We start from the raw sequence: 26,478 nt of genomic DNA on the forward strand, positions 1-26,478 counted from the left end.
CATTCCTGTAGAGAAAGGAGTGAGGTACTCTCATTCCAGAAGGCATGACTGTGCCTCATCCTTGTTAGCATGGGCTGACATGCTCTCCAGAGGTGTGCCTAGCAGCATTCAGCCAATGTCTGGTGAGCACAAGTTCAGTATCTGACCCAGAATTTTAAACATGTATTGAAATATTATGCACAACTCAAGAGAGCAGAGGTGGAGTTGTAGAGCAAGGAGTGGGATGGGCTGCAGGTTACAGGCTGTGTGACCTAGAGAAAGGCTTTTAATCTGTCCTTTCAGGTAAAACATGAAATGTGGGCATCAAACACGTGCCCTAATGCTGCCAGTTTCCTTAACTTGGTGATGAGCATCCAGTAAGGGTAACTCCTTCCCTTGAAGGAGTCCTGTGGGAAAAGTGGATGTGTGAAGTGAATGAACATTCCCGGGGAGTTCCCACACTGGCCTGGGGTTTCCTTCCCTCTAGGCCTCCAGTGGTTGTTCAAGGCTCCCATTCCCTTAACCTAACATTCCCTGCATGTTGATGATGTTCTAAGGATCAGAGTGATCCACTCATCTTACCTCATCTGGAATCTTGGGCCAGAGGCACTGCAGCCTTGCAGAGTCTTCTAGAACTGGTCTGACAATGTTTTGTTTTCGTGCTGCTTACTATAAATATGAAATTATTAATGAAAAGATATTTAATAGGTGAGGAAAACACACAGATTCTATCACAGAAATATACAGTTTATTTATCCTTGTTCTCTTTTAGGCCTTGTCCATATGGATAAATACTTTACCACAAATAAAGTATCAGTGCACAGACTTTTTGGTACCTGACTTTTTAAACTTACATTATAAGCATTTTCGAGTTTTACTGTTATCATTTTTAATGACCAAATTGGACCAGCAAATCAAGTGAGTGAAAAATGTTTTCCCAACCTATATTCATTAGCAACAACTCCCCCACCAGTTTTCTTTTTTACTCCTGTGCAGGGCGGTCTCCTTGGTTGTCCTTTGCTTTTGAGATCATCACTCAGTGCTGCTTTCATATTCGGTTCAGGCCCGTTTGTGTTACGTGGCAGGGTCAGGCTGAAGAGGCGACATCTTCGCCTGGCTCAGCTGGACGGCTGTGAGGCAGGCTGTTTCTTCTTGCATCTTACCCTACTGTGTGTCTTCTGATGCCCGATGAGATGTGAGCTCTGGGTGAAAGCCTTTCCGCATTTGTTGCACGTGTAGGGGCGCTCCCCAGTGTGCGTCCTCTGGTGCCTGATGAGATGGGAGCTCTGGCGGAAGGCTTTACCGCAGTCCTGACACTGGTAGGGCTTGGCTCCGGTGTGAGTCCGCAGGTGCTGGGAGATGGCCGAGCGGTCATTGAAGGTCCGCCCGCACTCTGGACACTCAAACGGCCTCTCTCCAGTGTGGATTCTCTGATGCTGTGTGAGGGAGGAGCTCTGAACAAATGCCTTCCCGCAGTCTTGACACACATACGGCTTCTCTCCTGTGTGGATTTTTTTATGTACAGAGAAATATCTTGGGTTCCGGAACGTTTTGCCACATTCGCTGCATCGGCAGACTTGGCTCCCTTTGTGGATTCTTGTGAATGTGATCTGCTGAGTGCTCCGGCTGAAGGCTCTCCCACAACCACTGTTTTCTCTGGCTTTTTCCCCTTTGCGGTCCTTCTGATGAATTTTTACACCTGGACTACGTGTCACCTTCTTAACCCGTGAGCCACGCTTACGCAAGCGTTTTCTAGGGAGAGTTTTCTGGAGTGAAATATGGCTTGTGCCAAGGCCAGTGTTCACCCGCAACAAGGAGCTTTTCTGAGGGAGGGTTTCTTCCCGAATTGGCCCTACCCGCTTCAGTGCTGCGTCTAAGACTTCCTGGGCCTCACCCTGTGAGACATCTCTTGACATAGGGGACCAGGTGTCATCCCTTGAGAATTCTTCCAGTTTCAGGTCATGGGCTGGTTCTTTCTCAGGAGTATCAGACTTCGGAGTTAACGCTTTACTTTCCAGTGTAGTCTCCCACCCTAAAAGAACCCAAAAGGTATGGATACGGTAGAGAGAAAGTGCTAAATGGGCTAGGAGTTATGACATAGCTAAGTATTCAAAAGCTGCTTTTCCCCCCCAAGAACAGTCCTACAGCCTGGGGGGACTCTGAAGAGCATGAAGGAGCAAAGGGAGGAACATGAGCTCGGCGGCTGGGGCCGGGGCCGGGGCTGGAACTGGGAACACTCTCCTGGCTCTCTGACTCTTCTTATGCCTTCAAGGTAGGCAGCAAGTCAGTCCTTCACTGGATCTGAGGCTGCTGCTGCCCACACAGTGTCCACCCCTCCAGGTCCACAGGGCCAGCTGAAGGCACAGATGGTGCACGGAACTCTCCGGGGCATACCCAGTTCTCACACTAGGTCCAGAGAAGGCAAGAGCCCCAGCCCAGGGCTTCTGGTGCTCCCAGTCCTGGAAGGCTGGAGTGGCCAGCACGGGCAGAACCTTACCCAAAGAGACCAGGTGTCCAAAGGTTTCCAACATCACATCATGGTACTCAGTCCTCTGTGTTGGGTCCAGCAGCCCCCACTCTTCCTTGCTGAAGTCCACAGCCACATCCAGGAAGGTCACTGGTTCCTGCAATGCCACATTCTGTGTCTGCTAAGCGGTAGGGTCATTGACAGGGACAGAAGGAAGGATGACTGGTGCCTCCCAACAGTCTGCTGAGTAGAGGGCACCCCTGTTTGCACAGAAATGCTGACTTGGGCCATAAGAGGCCCAGTAAGTCCCTTCTCACAAAATTCTCACAAAATCAGAGTGTGGGGTCCAGGCTGGAGGCAGAGTCCCTGCTTCGCTAAGAGCTACAGGTGCTATAAGCAAACTGCTTCCACTCTACCCACCCCTGGGTGCAGCTCACCATTTCCCAGCAACTCCCTACAGAAGGCTGCCCCTGAGACAAACCCCCCGACTAGCCATACCCCCCACCCCCGACATGTGGAGGAACTGCCTTTGTGGACTAGGGCTGCTTGAGGGTGGGTAACCAGAGGCTACACTGAGGTCAGTCCTTCTGGGGAGCTGGTAAGAACTCCAGCAGGAAGAGGCCTCCCCATGGCACTGGGCCTATATGTGGGATGTCTTCTGCCCATGAGGGGCAGAGTCTGCTTGAGAAGGAATGGGAGAAAGCAGAACCATTAGACCAGGACTAGACAGACATACCCCTCTCTCAACACCAGGAAGCCCCTGGATACAGCCTTGCCTGAAGCCTACTCAAGACCACTCGTTATGTGAGAGCCAGTAAGTTTACCTTATGCTTGAGCCAGCTGTGAGCCACCTGCATCAGAAAGAGTGCTGACCAATGTCACACACACACCATCATTCAGTCGTACTCTCTGAGCCTCAGTAGTTAGCAAGACAGGGACAATGCTGTTTCACCTATGTCCTGGCTCTGGGATATTTTTGAAGCAAATCCAAGACAATTTTTTCTGTCATAAATACCTACATATGCATTTCTGAAGGACAAGAGCTCTCTTGTTCTCACCCAGATCCAGACATGGTCCACAAGCCCCTACCTGGAGCTCCTAAGTGTCTTTCAATACTTGGCCCTTCCCTCTTGCCTCCAAATTTTTTGACTTCTAGTCACTGTGCCCTTTCTTGGTCTCCATGGTCGCAGCAAGGCAGTCCAGCCCTTCACAATCAGAAACTCTGAAAGGCCTGAATGGTGGGAGATGAGAGGTGGAAGGGGAGGTCATCTCACAGGAGATGTTCTGACCAGAGAAGGAAGGGGTGGCACTCCTCACTCACCTCAGGTGGTTCAATTGCTGGCCACGTAGTCACTTGCTCCTCCTCCTCTTCCTCAGGAGCCGTGGTCTGGAGAGAGCAGGTGGTGTCCTGGCCGGGTAATGCTGGGAGGAGACATCAGCACAGGTGATCAGCCAGGTGTGGTGCTACTTCCAGGACAGGACAGTGACAGCCATTTCTCTTTCTGGGACCCATGGGGCCAGCACATGTGTATCTTGTTGCTGCTGCTGTCAGGGACATCTGTGCCCACCTTCTCCTCGCCAGCTCAGGTCCCCATGCTGGCTCCTCTTCACAGCCCGTGCCCAAATCCCCACATCTGGATCGTTCAGGATGCATCACCCCATATGACTATAGAGCACTGGTGTCCCCACTGCTGAGACCCCTGATCTCACTCCTTCCCTCACCAGACACTGTTCTGGACCCAGTCCCAACTCCAAGGCAGCTGCCTCTTCTCTCCATTAGCGTCGGCAGCTGGCCTCACACCTGTCCTCAGAACAAAGACCCCATTTCTGGCCTCTAACTCCCAAGACTAGATTTATTCTCATAACACATACCCATCTTGATGAGAATTCTATCAAGTTTCCTCTACCTTAGAAAACAGCTCTAACTGGCCTTACGGCCCCCTTTCAACCACAGCTCCTTCATGCCTGACTCTTCATCTGTCCCCAGGTGGTCCATGGGCTTCTATAATGACCTCACCCCCCCCATCAAGGGGAACACTTAAGTGACACAAGCTTGCACACCAGGCTGTTGCTTCCTTCTGGCCAAAGTGATTGGATCGTGGATGAATACAGGGCCCACAGCTAGACAATCAGAGCCAAAGAGGCTTTTGTTAACACTTAGGAAAGAGAAATTCTGTGTGGGGAGGTACCACATGGAGATAGCTTGCCTGTGAGTGAAACTGACAGAGGCCAGGAGAAGTATGACAGAGGAGAGATGAGTCCTGAGGACACTACAGGAGGCCCTGGGTCCAGCCATGCCTGAAGCTAGCAGATCACCCTGGGACTTTTTCAGTAAATTCTCCTCCCTTGGCAATCACAATTGAGAGTCCCAACTAACTTGCTGATCACAAATGCAGGATTTTTAGAATTATCTGTAAGCCCTCTCTGCCCCGTCCTCTATGATATAAACTGACTTCATCCCAAGGTGTGCAACCTATGACAGACTCGCTTTCATCTCGTGAGCTCTACAACTATCTCCTCGGCATCTCTATCAGTTTCCTGTTGCTGCTATAACAAATGGCCACAACAGTGGCTAAAAATAGTATGAATTTGCTTTCTTGTGATTATATGGATCAGAAGTCTGACACCAGCCTCATTGGGCTAAAATCAAGGTGTTGGCAGGGCTACCTTCCTTTTGGAAGCTCTGTGGGAAAATGTATTCCTCACCTTTCCAGTTTCTGGAGGCCACCTAAAATACTTGGCTTCTGGCCCTTTCTCGTGTCACCTCACTTCAGGGGTCATATGTCTTCTCCACCCTTAATTCATGACTACTTCTCTGTAGGTACCCTTGTGATTGCATTTGAGTCCACCTAAGTAATCCAAGATAACCTCCCCGTCTCAAGACCCTCGGTTTAATCAATGGCATCTGAAAAATCACTCTCAGTGTGTGAGGTTATATATTCAGCGTCCGTGTTCCATGGAACTCAGCCGGACAGAAATCAAGTTTCATGGCATCTCACGCCCAAATGCACCCTACACATGTACTCCCATCTCCTCTCCCCACCATTGTCACTCCTGCCCTAGGCACCACACTGCGTGAAGGGCACAGTGATAGCTCTGGGTGGCCAATCTGCTTCTCATTTTGACCTTCTTCTCTGTCCACCATCCAGAGCAAGCTGCTACCTGGTCGGTCTTTAAAATGCAGTCACACCATGCCACATGTCTCTAGGGAGGGTTCATGGATTGGTTCCCACTGCTTTAGAGTGACACCTCTCATTGCTTTAGGACAACATAAAAAATCTCTTCAAGGGGCCTGCCAGCCCTGCCCCTGCTCCCTTCTACTAAAGACCTTCCCAATTTCTAATTTTGGATTATACTGTTACTGCTCCTATTTTGGCCCTTCACAGGTGATGCTCCCTGCCTGGCACATCCTGCCCACTTCTTTTTTTCTTTTTCTTTTTTTTTCTTAAAGATTTATTTATTTTGGGGGCGCCTGGGTGGCTCAGTGGGTTAAAGCCTCTGCCTTCGGCTCAGGTCATGATCCCAGGGTCCTGGGATCGAGCCCCACAAAGGGCTCTCTGCTCAGTAGGGAGCCTGCTTCCTCCTCGCTCTGCCTGCTTCTCTGCCTACTTGTGATCTCTGTCTGTCAAACAAATAAATAAAATCTTAAAAAAAAAAGATTTACTTATTTGGGAGAGAGATAATTGGGGGAGGGATAAAGGGGAGCTTGAGAGGGAAAGAAGCAGACTCCCTGCTGAGCATGGAGCCTGCCCTGGGGCTCAATCTCTCTACCTTAGCTGAAATCAACAGTCAGCCAGTTAACCAACTGAGCCACCCAGGTGCCCCTTCCTGCCCACTTCTGAGTTCCACTCCACACCAGATGTTGGCTACAGCAGTTTGCCTCCTGGAGCTCCGCAGGCACCCTTGAGTTCTTCTCAACCCCGTATTTGTCACATGCATATTTGTCAAATTCCCATCAGTCCTGCTGGACCTAAGGCTTACTGAACTCATGAGTCTGAGTCCTGTCTGTCTTGGTCACCACTTTATCCATAGCCCCCACTGAGCGCATGACATCAGAAGGCACTCTGGGAGGGCGTCTGGCTGGCTCAGTTGGTAGAGCATGTCACTCTTGATCTGGGGCTGTAAGTTCAAACCTCACATGGGGTACAAAAATTACCTAAGAAAATAAAATCTTAAAAAAAAAAGTGCATTCTGGGAGTATACCTATGTGATTAAAATAATATTTTCTATTAGCTTGTAGTACAGAAAAGATCCCAAAAGGACGAAAATGAAGGCTTTAACTGTAAGCTTCTCTCAGAAGCCTCGGGACGGCTGGTTAGAGTGTAGTCCCAGAGCCTACCCAAAGGTTTCGGTAGCTGTGAGGTGCAGCCTGAGACTCTCCATTTCCACAGAGAGGTCCAGGGATAAGGCCATTCTCAGATTCTATGACCTAGAGACTATGGTAGGTACTTCAGCCAGGAAGCATCTAAAACTGACTCAGAAACATGTTCGGGAAGCAGATGCCCTTGGCCTAAATGGAAACAGCACGACCTTTCCCCAAGCTCTCCCAGGAAGCCTGAGTTCCTCCTCTCCCCATCCTCCAGTATGCCCCCACAGGAGTGTCTCTCTCTACCCCTCCATTGCACTTACTTTCCTCCTCAGACATCCAGGTTACATCCTCCACCAGGGACACTGCCTCCTGGCAGTCCTCTGGGTGCTGCGACTCCACCCACATCCGGAGCTTCCTGGGCAGTGAGCCCAGGAACTGCTCCAGCACCAGCAGCTCCAGCATCTGCTCCTTGGAGTGCACCTCGGGCTGCAGCCACTGGCGGCACAGCTCACGCAGCCGGGCCAGGGCCTCTCGGGGCCCCGCCACCTCCTCAAAGCAAAAGCCCCGGAACCTCTGGCGCGCGACCTCAGGGTCAGCTGGCTGCTTGCCTAGCTGTTGAGTGGGCTCCCCGAGCACATCTGAGCTCAGGCCCTCATCTTCGGCATAGAGGGCCCGGATCTGGGCGTTTCGGGGACGAGCTACCTCTTGGTTCAGTGTGAGGACTTCAACGACTTCAATCTTCATCAGGGGATTCCCAGCAGGAAGAGGATCCAACTGAGGGTCCAGTGGAGCTGTAGGATACTCTGTGAGTCAAAAAAGCACAGCCAGACAGATGGCCAACAAGCACATCAACATTATCTGCCACCAGAAAAATGTAAATCCAAACCACTGTGAGATACTACCTCACACTCACAAGGAAGGCTATTATCAGAGATGAATGGTAACAACTGTTGGTGACGATGTGGAGAAATCGCTATTGGTGGGAACACAGAATGCTGCACCATTTTGCAAAACAGCCTGTGAGCTCCTCAAAAAGTTAAACAGACTTATGTTATGACCCAGGAATTCTCCTAGGTATACCTTCCAGAGAAATGAAAAGAGGTCAATACCAACACTTGCAGAGGAATGTTCACAGCAGCACTATTCATAAGAGCCGAAACCAGAAACAACTCAAAATATCCACCAAATGAAGAATGGATAAACCAAATTTGTTATACCCACACAATGGAATATTATTTTGCAGTAAAAAGGAATAAAGTACTGACACAGGCTACAGTACGGCTGAAACCTGACAACATTATGCTGAGTGCAAGAAGTCAAACACCAAAGGCTACCTATGGTATGACTGCATTTACATGAAATGTCCAGAAGAAACCAACACAGACACAAAATAGATTAGTGGTTCCCAGGAAATAGGGAATTGAGGCAGTTGGGGAGTGTTGGCTAATAAAAATGATTTTTTTGGAGGATGAGGAAAAGGTTTTGAAATTAGATTGCAGGGACGCCTGGGTGGCTCAGTTGGTTAAGCAGCTGCCTTGGTTAAGCGTCCTGGGATCGAGTCCCACATCAGGCTCCTTGCTCCGCAGGGAGCCTGCTTCTCCCTCTGACTCTGCCTTCCACTCTGTCTGCCTATGCTCGCTCTCGCTCGCTGTCTCTCTGACAAATAAATAAATAAAATCTTTAAAAAAAAAAAAAAAAGAAATTAGATTGCAGTGATGGCTACACAACCCTGTGAATATAACGAAAATCACTAAACATACACTATCAAAAGGTGAACTTCATGGTATATAAATTATATTCCAATACAGAGTGGGGGAAAAAACGAAGAGGCAAGAAAGATTAAGAGACCTGTGATGCTGTATAAGTCTGCAGCCATGCACAGGGAACAGAATCTGATCCTGCCTCCATGGGGGCCAAGATGACTGGGAAAGTCAGCGGCTCTGTGTCTTGGCACAGAGTTCACAAGAGCATCTGCTGAACACTGAACAGAACTCCAACATGGCCCTATGATGCTAAGGAGAAAACACGAGCCAATAGGAAATAAGAAAGCTCTCTAGACTCCCAGAAAGAAATGCTAATTGACTAAAGGACTTAAAAGCTTTAAGAAAAAAAGTTTATAGAAAAAATTTAACCACGGATTATAGTTTACTTTCATTAGATTTATGATTCTATAAACACAGAAATGGCAGGGCTGATGTCTAGAAAAAAAAGTACTCTCTCACCCTTGCTGTTTTCAATACACCTGATTAGCACAACTCTACCTGGAACAATGTGGATTCAAAGCCTTAGCAACAAATGCCCAGGGGAAGGCTGGGGGACTTTCATCAGATAAATCTACTGGTGGTCCAGGAGCTTTCTGAAGACAAACACAGATGTAAAGACAACAAGAGGAGCGCCTGGGTGGCTCAGCGGGTTAAGCCTCTGCCTTCCGCTCAGGTCATGATCCCAGAGTCCTTGGATTGAGCCCTACATCGGGCTCTCTGCACAGCGGGGAGCCTGCTTCCTGCCTCTCAACCCCACCGCCCGCTGCCTGCCTCTCCGCCTACTTGTGATCTCTGTCAAATAAATAAAATCTTGAAGAAAAAAAGAAAAAAGACACGAAGAAAAGGAGTATTCAGAGCGAGACCACTTAAGACCGTAAAACTCTTGACACTGGAACCCGTGTCAACAAGCCCAGACCACCAGGGCCTGTGTCACGACTGCCAGTGTCTCCTCATGCCCATCCAAGTCAGTAACCTCCAGGGAAAACCTTCCTTTCTCGCTGTAACTCTCCCCAGTCCCTGCCTCCTTCGCAGCGCGCTCCCAAAAGGCAGCCTCTGCCCACCCTCACCTGGGGGGTCCTTCTTGCACAACACATCGCTGAGCAAGGGCACACGACGGAGCAGAACTGGAAAACAGGCGGTGTTAAAACAGGGCTCAAGAAACTGTGGATTCACGTGCAAGCGTTATTTTAGTGTGACTCTTCCAGCGCAGAAAAGCTGCTGCCACGGGGAAAAAAAAAAAAAAAAAAAAAAGCAGGAAGCTACTGGTATGGCGTCACTGCAGCTGTGTTATTGAAAAAGAGAAAGAGAAAGAACCACCGACTCGTTAAAGACGCGAACAGCGGCGGCCTGCCCAAGCGCCGCCAGTTCCCCGCCCACTGCTAGCACCTGCAGATCAAATCCGCCATCAAGCAGCTTTTCAAACAGTGCTGGGCGGCTGGGCTTCCCCATTGGCGTGAAAGACGCTCCGGCGGAGGCTGCAGCCACAAGCAAACGTTTCCGCTCGCTTTCGGGAGACTGAAGCAGCCTCCCTCCCGCTCCCCGCGGTAAACGCGGTGACACCAAGTCAGCACAGCCACGCCCCATCCCCGGTCCGGAAGACCGCAGGCCGCAACTTCCGGCCCAGCCCAGAAGTGCGTCACTCGCCCGACAAGGGCGCACTACAGCTCCCAGGGGCCTCCGCGACATAGACCTCCGGTGCCGCCATGTTGAGGTTCTGGGCCCGGCCCAGGCCCTGCCCCGGCGGCGGCTCCTTGGGGCTGCGGCCTCTTCCGCTCTGTCCCTCCCATGACCTCCTACGACCCCCCGTGAGGGCGGGCGCGCCCTGGGGCGGCGCGGGCGCAGCTGGAACTTCCACACCCTCCTTGCTGGTTTGCGCATTTTTTCCCCTTGGGGCAAATGTGGTAGAGCGCAGTCGCTTCCCCTTAAGGCAGCGACGCACCCGGACTCCTAGTCCATCTTCGTGCCCCCGACTCGAAATCCTTCCCGTTCCCGTAGAGCTTCCCATCCCCCAACTCCAAATTCCTGATTACAAGTCTTGGTTCGCCTGTGGGTTCCTCGTTTACCGGTTTCACAAACCTGTTGCTGGAGACTGCTGGCGCGCTATCCAAGAAGTGAGTCAGCGCGGGGTCAAGAATCGCTCGCGATGGGTGGGGCCGCGCCCGCCGCCCGGGACGGGCCTTGGGCGCTTGAGGTTGCAAAACCCGTCCTGGTCCGCGCTTTTAATCTTGGCAACAGCCACAGCCACATCCTTTCCTAGGCTTATATCCCTTTTCCGACCCCTTCCCCTAAACTTTTGTATTAATTTTACCGGGGGGCTTTCCTTTCCAACTCGTTTACACCTGCGTTGTGTCTGGCGTTTAATTACCTTCCTGTGCTCAGGACTTCTGTTGGCTCACTACCCCAGCCCCAATTCCTGATTTGAAGGCAGAGTTCACGTATTCCCTCCCTTTCAGTTAGAGCTCTTAAGAGCCTGAAATTTCCCTAGAGTAACTCAGGAAGCCAGGGACGGCAAGTTCCCGAATTCCCAGCAGCCCTGGACCTTCAAAGTGCCCCTGATAGAGATATTGGGGCGCGAGGGGAGGTAGCGCTCCCTAGCGGCTCCTTGCTGGGCCACGAGTACCATTTTGAGCAATAATCGTGCATTAAACTTGAGCAAAACCAAAACAAAACTTCATTCTTCACAATGCTTCCCAGCCTTCTAACTTCTAAAACTCGGTTTTACTCCTTGGTTAATCACAGGCATTATTTAGTACTTTCTCTCTTTAAATTAACTGTAGGTTTTTATTTCACTTCATGCCCCGGTTTATCTAATCCTGATCATGTATTTTGTTCCTCCTCTTATCCTTGGAGGAACCAGGGCAATTTCTCCAGATCTTGAACTTAATGCTCATTCAAAAATGTTTAACTCTTACCGTTTTAAGTTTTAGAGCCTGTAGGTTTGTACATTGGGAACTGTGCTGATCCTTGTGGTGCTGAGAGCTCAGTGCATCTGCAGCCTGGCTCTCCCGGCTGTAGCCGTGCTTCAGGACAGCACATTTTGCAGGGTAATCGTAGAGCACCGACTGGGTGCTACGCAGTGAATGAGACGGGCCTCAAACCTAGAGGCTGGTGGGTATGCATCATTCTAGGCACTGTAGTCCTCTGAATCTCATCCTTTAGACGTCCCTCAACCACTGTCTGTGCCGTCCCACTTCACAAAGTGAAACCTCTTAAGTTTACCAGCCGGCAGAGCTAGAATTGGATCCTCAACTCACTGGGGCATACTGGGAATCACTGACCCGCTTGTCTGCGTGGGGCTACACAAAACAGTCTATCGACTTCAACTCCAAGAACTGGTTTCCAGTCCCCCAGCTAAATGATCTGGGCTGGGCATTTGAGTAATTTAGTCCCCTCATTTGCAACTATCTATTAAGTGAGTTGTTTACAAATTCCCAAGCCTTTAGGCAAGGTGTTTAATCCTTTTTAATTTATTAGAGACACAAGTGATTAGGTATAGTATGTAGGAAAGGCTGATGGGAGCTGCTGTTTTCTTCGTCCTTACTTTTCTTCTCCCATGTTGTCTCTGCTGCTTCCCTTCCGTGGTAAGCCAGCTCTCCCTCAGTGCTCAAGAGTTCATGAATAATCTGGTATCCTAAGGCTACCAGTCCACAAATCTAACAGTTACTAATAGTGACTTTTCACACTCTTGCTGGGGGTCAGGATCAGGAAGAGTGCTTCTCTCAGCGCCCCTCATCTCTGTGCGCTCCCCTGTTCCTTTTCCTCCTTGTCCAGAATGTCCCCTGCTCGTCATCCTTTCTCCTCCTCTCCCCATCATTCACTCTTCAGCTCTGCTGGGCACCCAATGCCATCACCTAAGTTTGTCTACCCCACTGGACTGCTGAGGATGTCAACCGGGTCTTGTGCCTTCAAAACCCTAAAGCCAGGCCCAGAGGACCTGCCAAAGGTGTTGATGATCTTCTTTACATCAAAGTCTTTGAGTAACAATAATTACTGTTACATGAAGGTCTCCAAGACCTGGGCTTTACATACCATAATCCCTTAAGCAATAACTTCCATCCTTTGGGCGCCTGGGTGGCTCAGTGGGTTAAGCCGCTGCCTTCGGCTCAGGTCATGATCTCGGGGTCCTGGGATCGAGTCCCACATCGGGCTCTCTGCTCAGCAGGGAGCCTGCTTCCTCCTCTCTCTCTCTCTGCCTGCCTCTCTGCCTACTTGTGATCTCTCTCTGTCGAATAAATAAAAACTTAAAAAAAAAAAAAAAAAACCTTCCGTCCTTCATACAAGGGGAAATCCATGCTGGGAGCACCTAGGAGCCCTGCCCAGGCCACAGCTGGGATCCAAACCCTTTATTTTATGTCCTTTACAGCAAAGGGTGCTTCTCACAACGTGCCAAAGTATGCCTTGTCTATAGGTATTTGTACTCCCCTTATCCCTGCCTCGTAGTCTTTTTGACATCTTCACTTGGCACCTCTTCTAGGTTTTTTTTTTTTTTAAAGATTTTATTTATTTATTTGACAGAGAGAAATCACAAGTAGATGGAGAGGCAGGCAGAGAGAAAGGGAATCAGGCTCCCCGCTGAGCAGAGAGCCCAATGCGGGACTCGATCCCAGGACCCCGAGACCATGATGAGCTGAAGGCAGCGGCCCAACCCACTGAGCCACCCAGGCGCCCCCCTCTTCCAGTTTTTAACTCAAGTATCACCTCCTTAGAACAGTCTTCCTGCTCAGTTCTGAAGTACTTCTGCCTACCCATGCCATTTCCCTCCAGCATATTCCACAGTTTCATTTTTCTTCAGGGCACTGACTGCCAGTTTGAAGTATCTGCTTCATTATCACTCACTCTCTACCTTCTCTACAGCACTGCCCAATGCAGCTCTTTAAGAAGTGTTCTTGAGGGGCGCCTGGGTGGCTCAGTGGTTAAGCCGCTGCCTTCGGCTCAGGTCATGATCTCAGGGTCCTGGGATCGAGTCCCGCATCGGGCTCACTGCTCAGCAGGGAGCCTGCTTCCTCCTCTCTCTCTCTCTCTGCCTGCCTCTCTGCCTACTTGTGATTTCTCTCTGTCAAATAAATAAATAAAATCTTAAAAAAAAAAAAAAAAAAAAAAAAAAAAAAAAAAGAAGTGTTCTTGATAGGGGTGCCTGGGTGGCTCAGTGCATTAAGCCTCTGCCTTCAGCTCAGGTTGTGATCTCAGGGTCCTGGGATCTAGCCCCGCATCGGGCTCTCTGCTCAGCAGGGGGCCTGCTTCCTCCTCTCTGCCTACTTGTGATCTGTCAAATAAATAAATAAAATCTTAAAAAAAAATAAAAATAAAAAAGCCCCTGTCTTTGGCTCAGTTCATGATCCCCGGGGTCCTGGGATCGAGCCCCTCATCGGGCTCTCTGCTCATTGGGGAACCTGCTTCCTCCTCTCTGCCTGCCTCTCTGCCTCTTGTGATCTCTGCCTGTCAAATAAATAAATAAAATCTTAAAAAAAAAAAAATATTAAGTCTGTGTTGGTGTTTGGGATCGTTTCAAGATGCAGAATCAGAAAATAGACTGGGTGCCTGGGTGTTTCAGTCATTAAGCGTCTGCCTTCAGTTCAAGTCATGATCCCCAGGTCCTGGGATGGAGCCCCGCATTGGGCTCTCTGCTCAGCGGGGAGCCTGCTTCCCATCCTCTCTCTCTCTCTCTGCCTGCCTCTCTGCCTACTTATGATCTCTGTCAAATAAATAAAATCTTAAAAAAAAAAAATGTTCTTGATACACTATCCAGCACAGTAGTCTTTAGCAGCAGGTGACCAGTGACCATCTGAAAGATGGCCAGTGTGACTGAGGAACTGAACTGCTCAAGTTCACTGTATTCTGTTCACATGTAATCAGCCACATGCTAGCCCCTCCTCTGGAATGCAGACCCAAGGAGACAGGGGCTTTACTACCCTGCGCAACACTTAAGGCATTTTGACAGGCGCTCAAGCAGTATTTACTGACGCAACACAGCTTCAAAGAGTGATTTGAGTGTTTTAGCTGTCTGATTTTCCCATATTTTTATCAAAATACAGGAAATCTCACTAGCATTTTAATTGGATCCCACCTGTAAATTATTACGAGATGATTGCTGTTGCTACAAAGTTCCCTTCTACTTTAGAGCCTGAGCAGGATAGGAATGCAGGCCATCAGGTAAGAGGACACCTGGTTTACATTCCTGCTTCTTCCCAGACCAGCCAGGACAGAGACTTGCATTTCTGCTTCCACTGGTAGGATGGCTCCATCAACACTTCTCTAGAGGCTGCTGGCTGGAATAATGGTAGGATTTAAGAAAGGGACTTCATACACTTCTAGCCTTTGTTAAGTCCTCAAAAAGAAGTCACTGCATTCTACCTCTGAAACTAATGATTTAAAAAAAGTCATTGCTTCCACTTATTCTATATCCCACTTACAATTTTTTCAAATAGAAATGCCTTAATACTTTATTCCTTATCAGTTCCAAATCATTTCTTAAATAATTTATTCCTAGATCCCATTTCAAAAACCTATTAAAATCTTTTAAGTTGGCTACTCCTGGTATAAGCCAAGGCTATTAGTCTATTATTTTATAATTTGTCACACTGATTAACTCTTTAAAAACTATTTCAGAGGATTCATTTTTTTCCAAGTCATCGCTGAATTACAAATATTTCCTTTTTAATATTTTTCTTACTCTATGCTTTAGTGAGAACAGTGCTAAGTATACTTTGTGGAATCGGTCAACATTCCAACCTGTTCTGTCACTGAACTGCTCATGTTCATGGAAATTGTCTTTTAACAAGAGGTAGGGAAATACTCACTGCCCAAGTCAGTAACAGGCAGCTGGCCACTTTGTTCTAATAAAGTTAACTTTGGTATTTTTCCTGTGACCAATTTTGACAACCTTACACTTTTCTAGATATCTCTGCATTTTATTGTTTGTTCATCCCTACCCTCAACGATTACTGGGCACCTATACCGTGTCAGGGACTAGTAATACAGCAGGAAGGAGACAGCAATTTTCGATTTATCAGCATGGTTATGGGCAACATTTCTTAAAATGCAACGTTACCCTCCCAACCAGTTTCTTCTCAGGAAGCCATCACAGCCTACCAGCTTCTATATTCAGTGATAACCAAGTGACACAATTGTTTTTGTCTATTTTCTTAAAGACATTGATATCACGTGCATCTATGTACTTTATACATCTTAAACTATATATTTAAGAAACACATATATCTTGGAGACTTTCACATCAGTACACAGACCTGGCTCACTTTGTTACAGCTGTACAAAGTATTACACTGAAAACTATACATATTGCTGAATGTGTGTACTGCGGTTTCCCTGCAGGTTTTTATTTTATTTTTTCCCCCTGCAGGTTTTTAAATTGCCTTTTATTTATCCTCTATTTTATCAGTTGGTTTTTGCATTTTACCCTCCCAGAAAATTAGCTTGGGTTCCTTTTTATTCTTCTCCATTTTTGATTCACATATTTGAACCATATTTATCTTTCCTCCTTCCTTTGGACTTCTGGAGTCAAATGCTTCATAGTTCATTTTTTTTCCTTCTTCTTCTTCTTCTTTTTTTTTTTTTTAAAGCAATCTCTATACCCATTGTGGAGCTTGAACTCAAGACCCCTGAGATTGAGTTACATGTTCCTCCTTCTGAGCCAGCCAGGTGCCCCTATTGTCCTTCTTATCAATTAAAAGGCATTTTCGGGCCTTAAAATTATCCCAGGAATTACATCTGGACTCCAGGCAAAGCAGTTTCCAGATAAAAGGATCAAGATTACATGGGTCCAAAAGAGCAAATATATGGAAGGTGACAGAGAATGTTTTCTTGAGTAACAGTTGCACAGTATATGACCACACTCTGCCAGGCTGAATTCTTGCCAAAAATGTTCTGATAGTCCCTCAAGATTCAAAACTCTTGGCCCACTCCCTAGGATGTGAGCCTGTCAGAGTTCTTAACGGTATTATGTACTTCAAGATTTCCCTATATCATTACCCACCCTCCTGTCTCACAGCCTGGCATTGTCTTCAAAATCTCCGAGTTGGGGGCGCCTGGGTGGCTCAGTGGGTTAAAGCCTCTGCCTTCGGCTCAGGTCATGATCCCAGGGTCCTGGGATCAAGTCTCTGCTCAGCAGGGAGCCTGCTTCCTCCTCTCTCTCTGCCTCCCTCTCTGCCTACCTGTGATCTCTGTCGAATAAATAAGTCTTAAAAAAAAAAAAAAAATCTCTGATTTGAAGACATCCTCTTGTTCCATTCCTTCTCCCAAGTTTCCTGAGCTAGAGACTGTCACTGTCTTAGCAACTTGGAACATACATGGGAAACTAAAAGACTCCCCTCATGTTGTTTAATATTTGTTCTAGACGTTCAGGTCAGATAACAGAACAAGATAGGAAAGACAAGATCTGTTTTGTTGTATCTGTATACTTACGTGACCAAAGTTTTATTTAGAGTTTGCCTACTGCATGCTTATCTGATATAAAAATAGAATAAGATATTTCATTTTTATTTTTTTTTTAAATTTTATTTATTTATTTATTTATTTGACAGAGATCACAGTAGACAGAGAGGCAGGCAGGCAGAGAGAGAGGGAAGCAGGCTCCCTGCCAGGCAGGGAGCCTGATGCGGGACTCGTTTCCAGGACCCTGAGATCATGACCTGAGCCGAAGGCAGCGGCTTAACCCACTGAGCCACCCAGGTTCCCCTCTTTTTTATTCTTTAATGTGGTTTTCTCCAGTATACGTTTTTTGTTTTGTTGTTGCTACTCTGTCAAATACAGTGGGAACTATGGTTTATGATTTGCCTGCAGAGATTACATTGAGGGTCTGCTTTCATATGAGTCCTCTGATGCTGAGTACAATGAGGACTCCTACTGAAGGACTTCTTGCCAGTGGGTTCAGTGCCTCTGAAGCCTTCCTAACACTGCTTATTGCATTCTCAGGTGTTTTCCAGTATGACTGCTATGATGTTGAGTAAGAGAGCTGTGCACGAAATCTTACCACAGCAGTCATGTTCCCTTGGCTTTGGAGTTCTCAGAGGTAATTATTTGGCGTGAGAACTTTACCACATTTGATACAACTGGGTTTTTGTGTTTTTATTTTTTCCAGTGTGAACTTTCTCAAGTCAGACCAAAGTGAACTAGGCCGGAAGCCTTTCCCGCTATGATAATATTCCTGGGCTTTCTTCCCTGAATTCTCACATCAAAAAACTCAAGAATTTCCTCCATTCAAGGACTTTGCACATTAGTCTCCCATGTGAGCCTTTCCTTAGGCTGACATGAAAACAGCCTTTCTCACACTAAACACATTTATGTACTCTTATTCTTAAATGAATTATCCTTTGTGTAAAACAACTGATTTCCTACACCCACTACACATTTGCTTTATAGTTTGAGTCCTCTCAGGCTACACAAAGGGTGAAAAGATAGAAAAGGATTCCTTCTCATCCTCCCCAAAAATAATCTCCTTGTAGAAATTATTTTTTTTTGCTAAAGCTCACAATAATTATGTGTTGCTACATTCATATTTGTAGGGTTCATCTCTCCTGCTTCATTCCTTGACAGGTCCAAAGAATTAAATGTCCTGCAAGCTGTAATCCGAAGGTTGTAAAACCTGAAGGTCATGATTCAGTGTCTTTACTCCATTGCTTTCCTAAAGATCTACTTTCCGACAGATTAAATCCAGGTTATATCATTTTCCAGCCAAAACACACATGTGGCAATACTTTCTTGAAAGGATAGAGTGATGGCTAAACACCTGAGTGCCATCAAAGAGTGGTCCACATTCCTTATATTCACAACATCTTCCCCAATCAGTGCCTTCTTAAAGATGAATGTCATGTAGGGGCGCATGGGTGGCTCAGTGGGTTAAAGCTTCTGCCTTTAGCTTGGGTCATGATCCTAGGGTTCTGGGATCGAGCCCCAAATTGGGCTCTCTGCTCGGCGGGGAGCCTGCTTCCCCTCCCCCCTCTCTGCCTACGTGTGATCTCTGTCAAATAAATAAATAAAATCTTAAAAAAAAAAAAAAAAAAAAAAGAATGCCATGTCTTAAGCACTTATTACTCAGTGTCCCTTCTACTTCAGCCAGTGTCTGTGCTGGCATTTTTGCTGTCATGGAGAGCTGCAGAGCCACACAAAATGAGTTGTATCAGAAAGGCTGAGCTTTCCACTTAAACCCCGTTCCCTGCATTGGAAGAGGTACCACTACACCAGTGATGGCAGAGACCACTGCTGGAGATGATGGTCTCATCTTACAGTAAATAAAGCATGCCATTCCAAACACCTATGATTCCCAAGACTTTATGCCTCGCCACGACTCCTTCTGAAGTCCAGAGAAGGGCATTCCACTGGCTTCACAAACCTCTACTTGGAGGTCTCCAAGTCCCTTCTCATTCACACTTCATTAACAGAAGGAGCCAGGACATAGGACAGTTCCACAAACTTGAATCTAGGTGAACGCTGTAGGGGAGTTCTTTGTACCATTCATGTAAGTCTCTTTAAAATTACTTCAACAAAGAGAAGACTAAACCAAACCTTTATTTCTACCCTTCAGAAGTTTATGCCTTTACCAGATTTCCTCATGTCACTGACTAAAACCAAATATTCAGGAAGAATAATTTTTCTCCTTTTTAAGTTAGATGATGATACATACAAAGAGTGTATATGGTAAATGCATACATTACAAATAGTCGTAGGAAATCCCTGAAGCTTTCACCTCTGAAGGATTCTTGGCAGCTTCCTTTCCTTTGGCCACTACTCACCTGGCTCCAGTGAATCCACTTATGAACTGGGAGAAGGCCATGCAGGCTTCTCCCCAGCCCCTCTGTTATTCTCAGGCCAGGAGTCATCACCTCTTCCCTAGATGCTACCTACCACAGCTCCCCGGCCTGCTTTCATCTGTGCCCTGCTATAGTTCCATCTTCATAACCACCTGAAGCGTGCTTGAAAAGCCACATCACACACCTGCCTGATAACAATCAAAACTCTACTCACAGTGGAAGCCCTGTGTGCATTGCCAAACCTAGCTTGTTTGTCAGTGTACCTCAGCTACCTCCTCCCAGCCCACTCAGTGGCTGTTTCCTGAGTGTGCCCAGCTTACGCCATTCTCATGGTCACCCCAGATACGGTCTCTGTATCTGAAAGCTCTCTTTACCACCACTCACATGTCTGCAGACTTCTTCTTCTTTGGGAACTGGCTTAAAATTTCACTCCTGCAGTGCCCCCACAACCACTTCCTCTAGCGTAATTCCCAATGACCCCCACATCACATTCTTTTTCTTCTCAGTCCTTCCACTACTTATCTGTTCAGAGTTGTATCTGGGGAACTTGTTTGTAGAGGCCATAATCCATCAGACTACAAAGTCCAGCATGGCAAGGCTTATGTTATCTCTGGTTCCCTACCAAAGTGGTTAGTGTACTATGTAAGACCCAAGAGAACTTCCACAAGTATTTGTGAGGTGTAACCAGGACAGGCAGTGGAGGGAAAACAACAAGCAAAGGACTCTGTGACAAAGCAGAAAACACCTATTACCTCAGGCACAGTCTGTAATAAAGTGTCCTGGTAAGCCTCCCTGCACATAGTCTCTTGCTCTGGGATATCACCTCAGAATCTCCCGTCACCTTTTAAGCCAGTCCTCCCAAGATGTGCCCCAAATCCCTCAGGCAGCGAGGTTAGAGGAACTACTAGATCATCCAGAAATGCAAAGCTGGAAGGTTTGCCAACACAGGACTTGAGCTCCAGGGAGGATGAAACACAGACCTGCCACAACCAGTGCCACCACCGAGGAAGGGGCTGTGGAAGGCCAGAGCAAGGGCAACAACTAGGAAAGACACCTCAGTGGGTAGATACAAAGTGCCTGTGTTGCTGGGAACCTTCCACGTGAGGTATAGTCTAGTGACCTGTGCTAATGGCTGGAATTCATAGGGAATGAAAGGAATGACTCTGATTATGGAAAAGAAAAAAACACTAATGCTGAGCCATCAAACTAGTCCAGGAAAGGAAGGGCAGAAAGTCACAACAGATGCCAGTCTGTGTTGTAGCAAGTGGAAAATCATCACCAAAGATGGGGATCAGGTGCAGATTTCATAGGTGAATACAGCTAGAAGCAGGTAGTTCCAATATCACTTGCATTAGAACACACAGAACAAAGGGAAGGGAGAGCATCCCAAGTTTTCTTTATAAAGTCAGCACATCCCAATATAAAAGCTGACTAAGAAAAACCACAACAGGGTGCCTGGGTGGCTCAGTGGGTTAAGCCGCTGCCTTCGGCTCAGGTCATGATCTCAGGGTCCTGGGATCGAGTCCCGCATTGGGCTCTGCTCAGCAGGGAGCCTGTTCCCTCTCTCTCTCTCAGCCTGCCTCTCCGTCTACTTGTGATTTCTGTCAAATAAATAAAATAAAATATTTAAAAGAAAAAAAAGGGGGGCACCTGGGTGGCTCAGTGGGTTAAAGCCTCTGCCTTCGGCTCAGTTCATGATCCCAGGGTCCTGGGATCGAGCCCCGCATTGGGCTGTCCGCTCCGCAGATAGCCTGCTTCCTCCTCTCTCTCTTTCTACCTGCCTCTCTGGCTACTTGTGATCTCTGTCTGTCAAATAAATAAATAAATAAAATCTTAAAAAAAAAAAAAAAAAGAATTTAAAAGAAAAACCACAAGAAAGAAATCCAGCCACCTCCCCCACCTAATTTATGAATACTGATGTGTCAGTGGATGCCAGCATCATGTTACAACAAAGGTACTTCTATTTTTATTAGGTCACTGTGTTAACTGTTCAAAAGAGATAATCACTATGATTACCTTGGAAGGCTATGAGGGAAAACTGGGGCTACTGCTATAATTTATCAGAAAGGACTAAATGACGATTTCTTTACCCAGATATAACTGATTTAAATTAAATCAGAGTCTAGCACATGCTCATCAAAGGTGAGAAACTTTCTTATTTAGGTCAGACATTCACTCTTCACCCTCTCAGCTTCAGTGTTTTAGAAGTACCAGCTGTGATGAATGTCATTATGTAATTGGGCAAAAGAAGTAAAACAAACAAACAAACAAAAAAAAAACCACTAATACAGTCGCCTCTTTATACTTGCTGATAAAATGACTGAACTGAGAAAATCAGTAAGAAACTAGTAAGGCAACTAGTAATAGAAGTTAGCAGCATGCCAGGCTCATCTGGTCAACTAAGTGACATTGCAAAGACTAATATGAGCAGATCGACCGCAACCACAAAGAAAGCCCAACAGCACTCAGAAGGCTTGACATAGCACAGTGAGGAGAGCAGATCTCTTTATATACTTGTGTCAAATCTTTTTTTTTTTTTTTAAGATTTTTCATTTATTTATTTGAGAGAGAGAGAGAGAAATCATGAGAGAGGAGACAGTTAGAGGGAGAAGCAGACTCCCCACAGAGCTGGGAGCCCCATGCAGGACTCGATCCCAGGACTCTGGGATCATGACCCAAGCCAAAGGCAGTCGTTTAACCAAATGAGACACTCAGGCGCCCTACTTGTGTCAAATCTTGACTAGACAGACCAATTCTGCCTCAAGGAATTCTAAATCCAATCATTCTAACAGGATTTTCTCAAAGAATCCCTGACAAGCTGATGCTAAGTGTTCATATGGTAAACCATGCGGTTGAGAACAACAAAGAATTTTTTTTTAAATGAGAGGAGCTCCCATTTATCCAAGTTTGTTATAAAACTACCAACCATACAGCAAAAAAGTTGTTTACTCAGACCGAGATGAAGGACACAGAAGGGACCAAGACGGAGGCCTGCACCCCATGAGGACTGTGGGAAGTTACGTCTATGATAAAGAAAGTGTTTCTGGTAAGTGGAAGAATCTGGTCAGAAAATATGCTGACAGAACTTACGTTCCATGCCTTATACATAAAGAAACTCCATGTAAGTGCAGCCATAAACAAAAACCAATACTGAAACATAAGAAAGTATTTATAAAATCTTCCTTTCTGTGTTATGAATAGGAATAAAAACAGATTTGAAAGGAAAAATACCTGAATCATAAAACTTCTTTATGGCGACTAAATTTAAAGGTAGTGATAAATGTTTGTCTGGGATATTTGTATTACTAAGACCCATAATCAAGAGTTCCCAACAAAATATTGCACCCAAAAAACCCAAAAATCAACAGAAAAAAAAAGGGGGAGTAAGGTATATAACTCACAAAAGAAAAAATATAAATGGTCTGTAAACTTGTAAAAATACTTCATGACGGATGGGGCTCCTGGGTGGCTCAGTGGGTTAAGCCTCTGTCTTTGGGTCTTGGAATCAAGCCCCACATCGGGCTCTCTGCTTGGTGGGGAGCCTGCTTCCCCCTCTCTCTCTGCCTGCCTCTCTGCCTGCTTGTGATCTCTGTCAAATAAATAAATAAATAAATCTTTAAAACAACAACAACAACTTCATGAGGGAAATGTGAACTAAACTCAACATACTATCAAATCTGAAAACCTTAAGATCACTCTAAATTTCTGGCAATGAACAGGAAAATCTCTCACGTAACTGAGAAGCTCCATGTATTTTAAAGGATTTTAGACAGCAATCTGTTGCTACCAAATTTTTAGCTTCTATTTGGTTGATTCTGAAGTTCTTTTTTTTTTTTTTTTTTAAAGATTTTATTTATTTATTTGACAGAGAGAGATTATAAGTAGGCAGAGAGGCAGAGAGAGAGAGGAGGAAGCAGGCTCTCTGCTGAGCAGAGAGCCCGATGCAGGACTCGATCCCAGGACCCTGAGATCATGACCTGAGCCAAAGGCAGCGGCTTAACCCACTGAGCCACCCAGGCGCCCTGATTCTGAAGTTCTATCTCACAAATCCTACCTACAAAAAAAATCACACACACAAAAAAGCTTGAAAGTGCAAAAAGATGTATGCAAAGAAGTTTTCTGCCAACAACTTGAAAGATTTTATCAAGAGGAAAAAATCAAATGTGGATCACAGTATGTTAAAATGATTAAAACAGGCCTGTTTGTATATAGTATAACACCCCCAAGTCATAAACATACCTGCAAAGATCTATAAAGAAAAAGTCTGGAAAGACACACCAGTTACTGGTGATTACATGAAAGAACAGTAGAACAGATGGAGCCCCAGGGCCAAGCTGCCACTGGCAACAAGTTCATGTTCAACCAAGTCGGACACCCCTGACCCTTGAGACCAGAGGAAAACAGTTTGATTCAGCTTGTCTGCAGCTACTCCTCATACAACCCCATCTGGGTTTTCTCCTGTCCATCTCCTTTTCTCAGACACTAGTCCCTGACTAACCCGTCAGCCCATTCCCTACCAGGACTCTGTGAGCCCGGTTCTCACCTGAAAAGGTGTCTTGAGGAATTCCTCTCTCCACCGACCAGAGCGCTTCCTCCTCCTCTAACTGAGATACCACATCGGGCTTGGAAAGCTGATGTTCTGCCCAAGGGAAAAGAGACAGGGCTTGGGGGTCTGTGTTCAGGAGAAAATGCGTTTGTGCTGCGGCATATGCTGTCCCTGAATTCTTCCCTCCAAGGGCATGACTTCGGGTCTACCGTGGTGATGATAACCCAATCCATTCCCTTTTTTAGCTACGTGCCTTCCTGGACTCCCTTGCCACTAAAAGAAGCAATGGGACCCAGTTCTGGCTGGCAAGATACAAAGAAAATATGTCAGCTGGGGACCTTAAGGCTTTTTTCTCCCTTGCTAAATATGGAAGTGGAAAAAGAGAACTAGTCAGGGCTGCCCCCTCCACTTCTTTCCGCCCTGAATATGAACATGATGCTGGATGCCACAGCCATGCAGTCACTAACCTAAGAGTGGAAAAGTTCACACCACAAAGAAATGGAAGCAATCAGTCTCCAGTGATACTCCTGAACTGCTGGAACACTTGACCCCACATCCTATGGAATTTCTGTTACATGAATGAGCATCTACTACAGTCAGCTACATCCCTGACAGACCTTCCTCCCTAGTGTTCAAAACCTCTGAGGGACAGACTAGGTGGCTTCAGAAGTCATATGTGAAGTTGCCCTTTCCCTGCAAGTACAAATTAAAGCCTCCCTCAGGCCCCAGGGCCATGACAACTGCACGCTCCTCCCTGCAACCTGAGCCCAAGCAGACACACACTTCAGAGGCACCACATTCGTGCTGCAAAGCGCATATCTTTATTGACACGGAGACCATCCTTACCCACTGAGACCAGGTTCCTGTAGTTCTCCAGCATCACCTCCCTGTACAGGGACTTCTGTTCGAGGTCCAGCAGTCCCCATTCCTCTGAAGTAAAACCGAGGGTCACATCTTCAAAGGCCACTGGTTCCTAAAACCCACAGGTTTCTGTTCAGCCACGGTGTGTCGTCACCTACACTGACATGAGGGGGAAGGCTGACCCAGCACGTGAGGGCACAGTCTACAAGGTGACCTGCATGCATTCCAGGTGGCTCAAGTGTTCCTGCAATTGTATTAAACTGAGCAAAGGCAAACTTGACCCTGTTCAGGTCACGGCAAGGAGGACAGCATGAGAGTTCAGAGAGGGCTCTTCTTTCTCTGGACCTCTCCATTTTTCATTAACTCGGGGATACTGCAATTAGCGTCTATACCCCCTAGCAGGGAATCCTGAGAACGGAATCATCACACCCAAGCCTTCAGCCCCCACCCACTGCCTGTACTGCTTCTATACTTCCTTCACGGGTCAAGGATCCATCCTGTTTTCCCTTAATCCCCTCCAGCTTAGACGCCAAAGTACTACTGAAATAAAAATGTTGAGTCTAATCCCTGTTTAAACCTACTCGTGCCTACCCACAATAGAAAGGATGAATCAGAATCCCCCAGACCCCAGCCTGTACTCTAACCTTTTTCTGGGAAAGCTAAGCAACCTTCGGTTCATCCGTTCAGCAGCGTCTCATTCCCGGCCAGTCTCTCAACCCTCCCCAAGATGCTCTGCGGCCTGACATTACTTCAGGGAAGGTGGCATCCCACTACCATCCGGCCGCCCCCACACCCAGATCCAGGGGTAGACTCAGAAACTCTACTCACACGGAGCCAGGCCGTCGGAAGCCCGGAGGCCATACCTTCCTTCTCGACGTATCTCGTGGGAGTGGGCAGTTCTGAGAAGGTCGAATTTGGGAGGTAGAAGGGGTGTGAGGGCTACGCAGAGGGGTGGCCCCTCCTTTGCCCAGTAGCAGTCCTATCAACGTGAAATGATAACCCCAACCTAGAAAAAGGCCCTGAAAGGGTCGTCTCCACCTACTCCCGACACCTAGAGGACCCGTTTCCCCTAGTCGAGAGGAGACCCTCCTCATATCTTCCCACCCAAAAGGGAGTTACTCCCTTTCCCAATCCGCACACCGCTCGGAGCGGGTCGGGCCGCCCTGACCCCACGCCTGCAGAGTTTGCTTTCCTCAGGGCCCCGAGTCCCCAGCCACACCGCTCCTTCCGGCCCCGCGGCGGGAAGACGGCAGGCAAGGCCGGCCTCCGGCTGCTGAGCTTGGCTGGTAATGGACTGAGGCTGCACACCCCGAAGAGTGGCTCTGGGACCGTTCCGCACAGCCCCGACGGGAGATTTCGCGCCACACTCACCCAGCGCGCGGCGCGCAATGGCTACCGTCCGCCTGCGGCGAAATGCGTCAGCGCGTCAGCCTGGACTACAACTCCCAGCCACCCCTGCGGCGTGCCCGCCCGACCTAGCCCAAGTGGCGGCCATCTTGGCCGGCCATCTCGAATAGCAGGCGAAGCCCGGGCCGCCCAGTGGAGGGCCCTCGCCGGCGACCCTCGGTGGGCCAGCTGGATTGGGGGATGGCTCGAGTTGGGTACGCCAGGCCGCGGGGCCTCAACAATTTTCCAAGTAACAGGGCAGGCCAGGACAGAGTCGAGCTCCGCCACGAGGGCGAGCACTCGTGGGATGAACCGGAAGTTGGGAAGGGAAGGAGCGCCCAGGGGTTAGGCCGGAAGTTAATTTAAATTGGGTTGAGGGTGTGGTTGGCGGATTACTAAATCCT

At 47.4% G+C, this 26,478-nt stretch overlaps 1 protein-coding gene across 8 annotated transcripts; it reads right to left on the reverse strand.

Annotated features, from left to right (window-relative positions):
* Nucleotides 1–705: 705 nt before the first annotated feature.
* ZNF274 (zinc finger protein 274) lies at nucleotides 706–26,194 on the reverse strand. 8 transcript variants are annotated; one of them, XM_059152334.1, is made up of 8 exons: nucleotides 26,060–26,194; nucleotides 25,517–25,587; nucleotides 24,674–24,800; nucleotides 23,825–23,920; nucleotides 7,076–7,558; nucleotides 3,768–3,868; nucleotides 2,477–2,603; nucleotides 706–2,011 (listed from the first exon to the last, which is right to left on the reverse strand). In XM_059152334.1, the coding sequence occupies exons 2-8, from the start codon at nucleotides 25,547–25,549 to the stop codon at nucleotides 1,098–1,100; spliced, it is 1,881 nt and encodes a 626-aa protein (XP_059008317.1). In that variant the 5' UTR covers nucleotides 25,550–25,587; nucleotides 26,060–26,194; the 3' UTR covers nucleotides 706–1,097. The 8 variants fall into 8 exon arrangements, with proteins under 8 accessions (XP_059008317.1, XP_059008318.1, XP_059008319.1 ...); XM_059152335.1 differs by having other exon boundaries at nucleotides 25,517–25,667; nucleotides 26,060–26,183; XM_059152336.1 differs by lacking the exon at nucleotides 26,060–26,194 and having other exon boundaries at nucleotides 24,674–24,842; nucleotides 25,517–26,053.
* Between the last annotated feature and the right edge of the window lie 284 nt (nucleotides 26,195–26,478).

Source organism: Mustela lutreola, chromosome 16 (genome assembly GCF_030435805.1).
Source record: "Mustela lutreola isolate mMusLut2 chromosome 16, mMusLut2.pri, whole genome shotgun sequence".
Classification (NCBI taxonomy): domain Eukaryota; kingdom Metazoa; phylum Chordata; class Mammalia; order Carnivora; family Mustelidae; genus Mustela; species Mustela lutreola.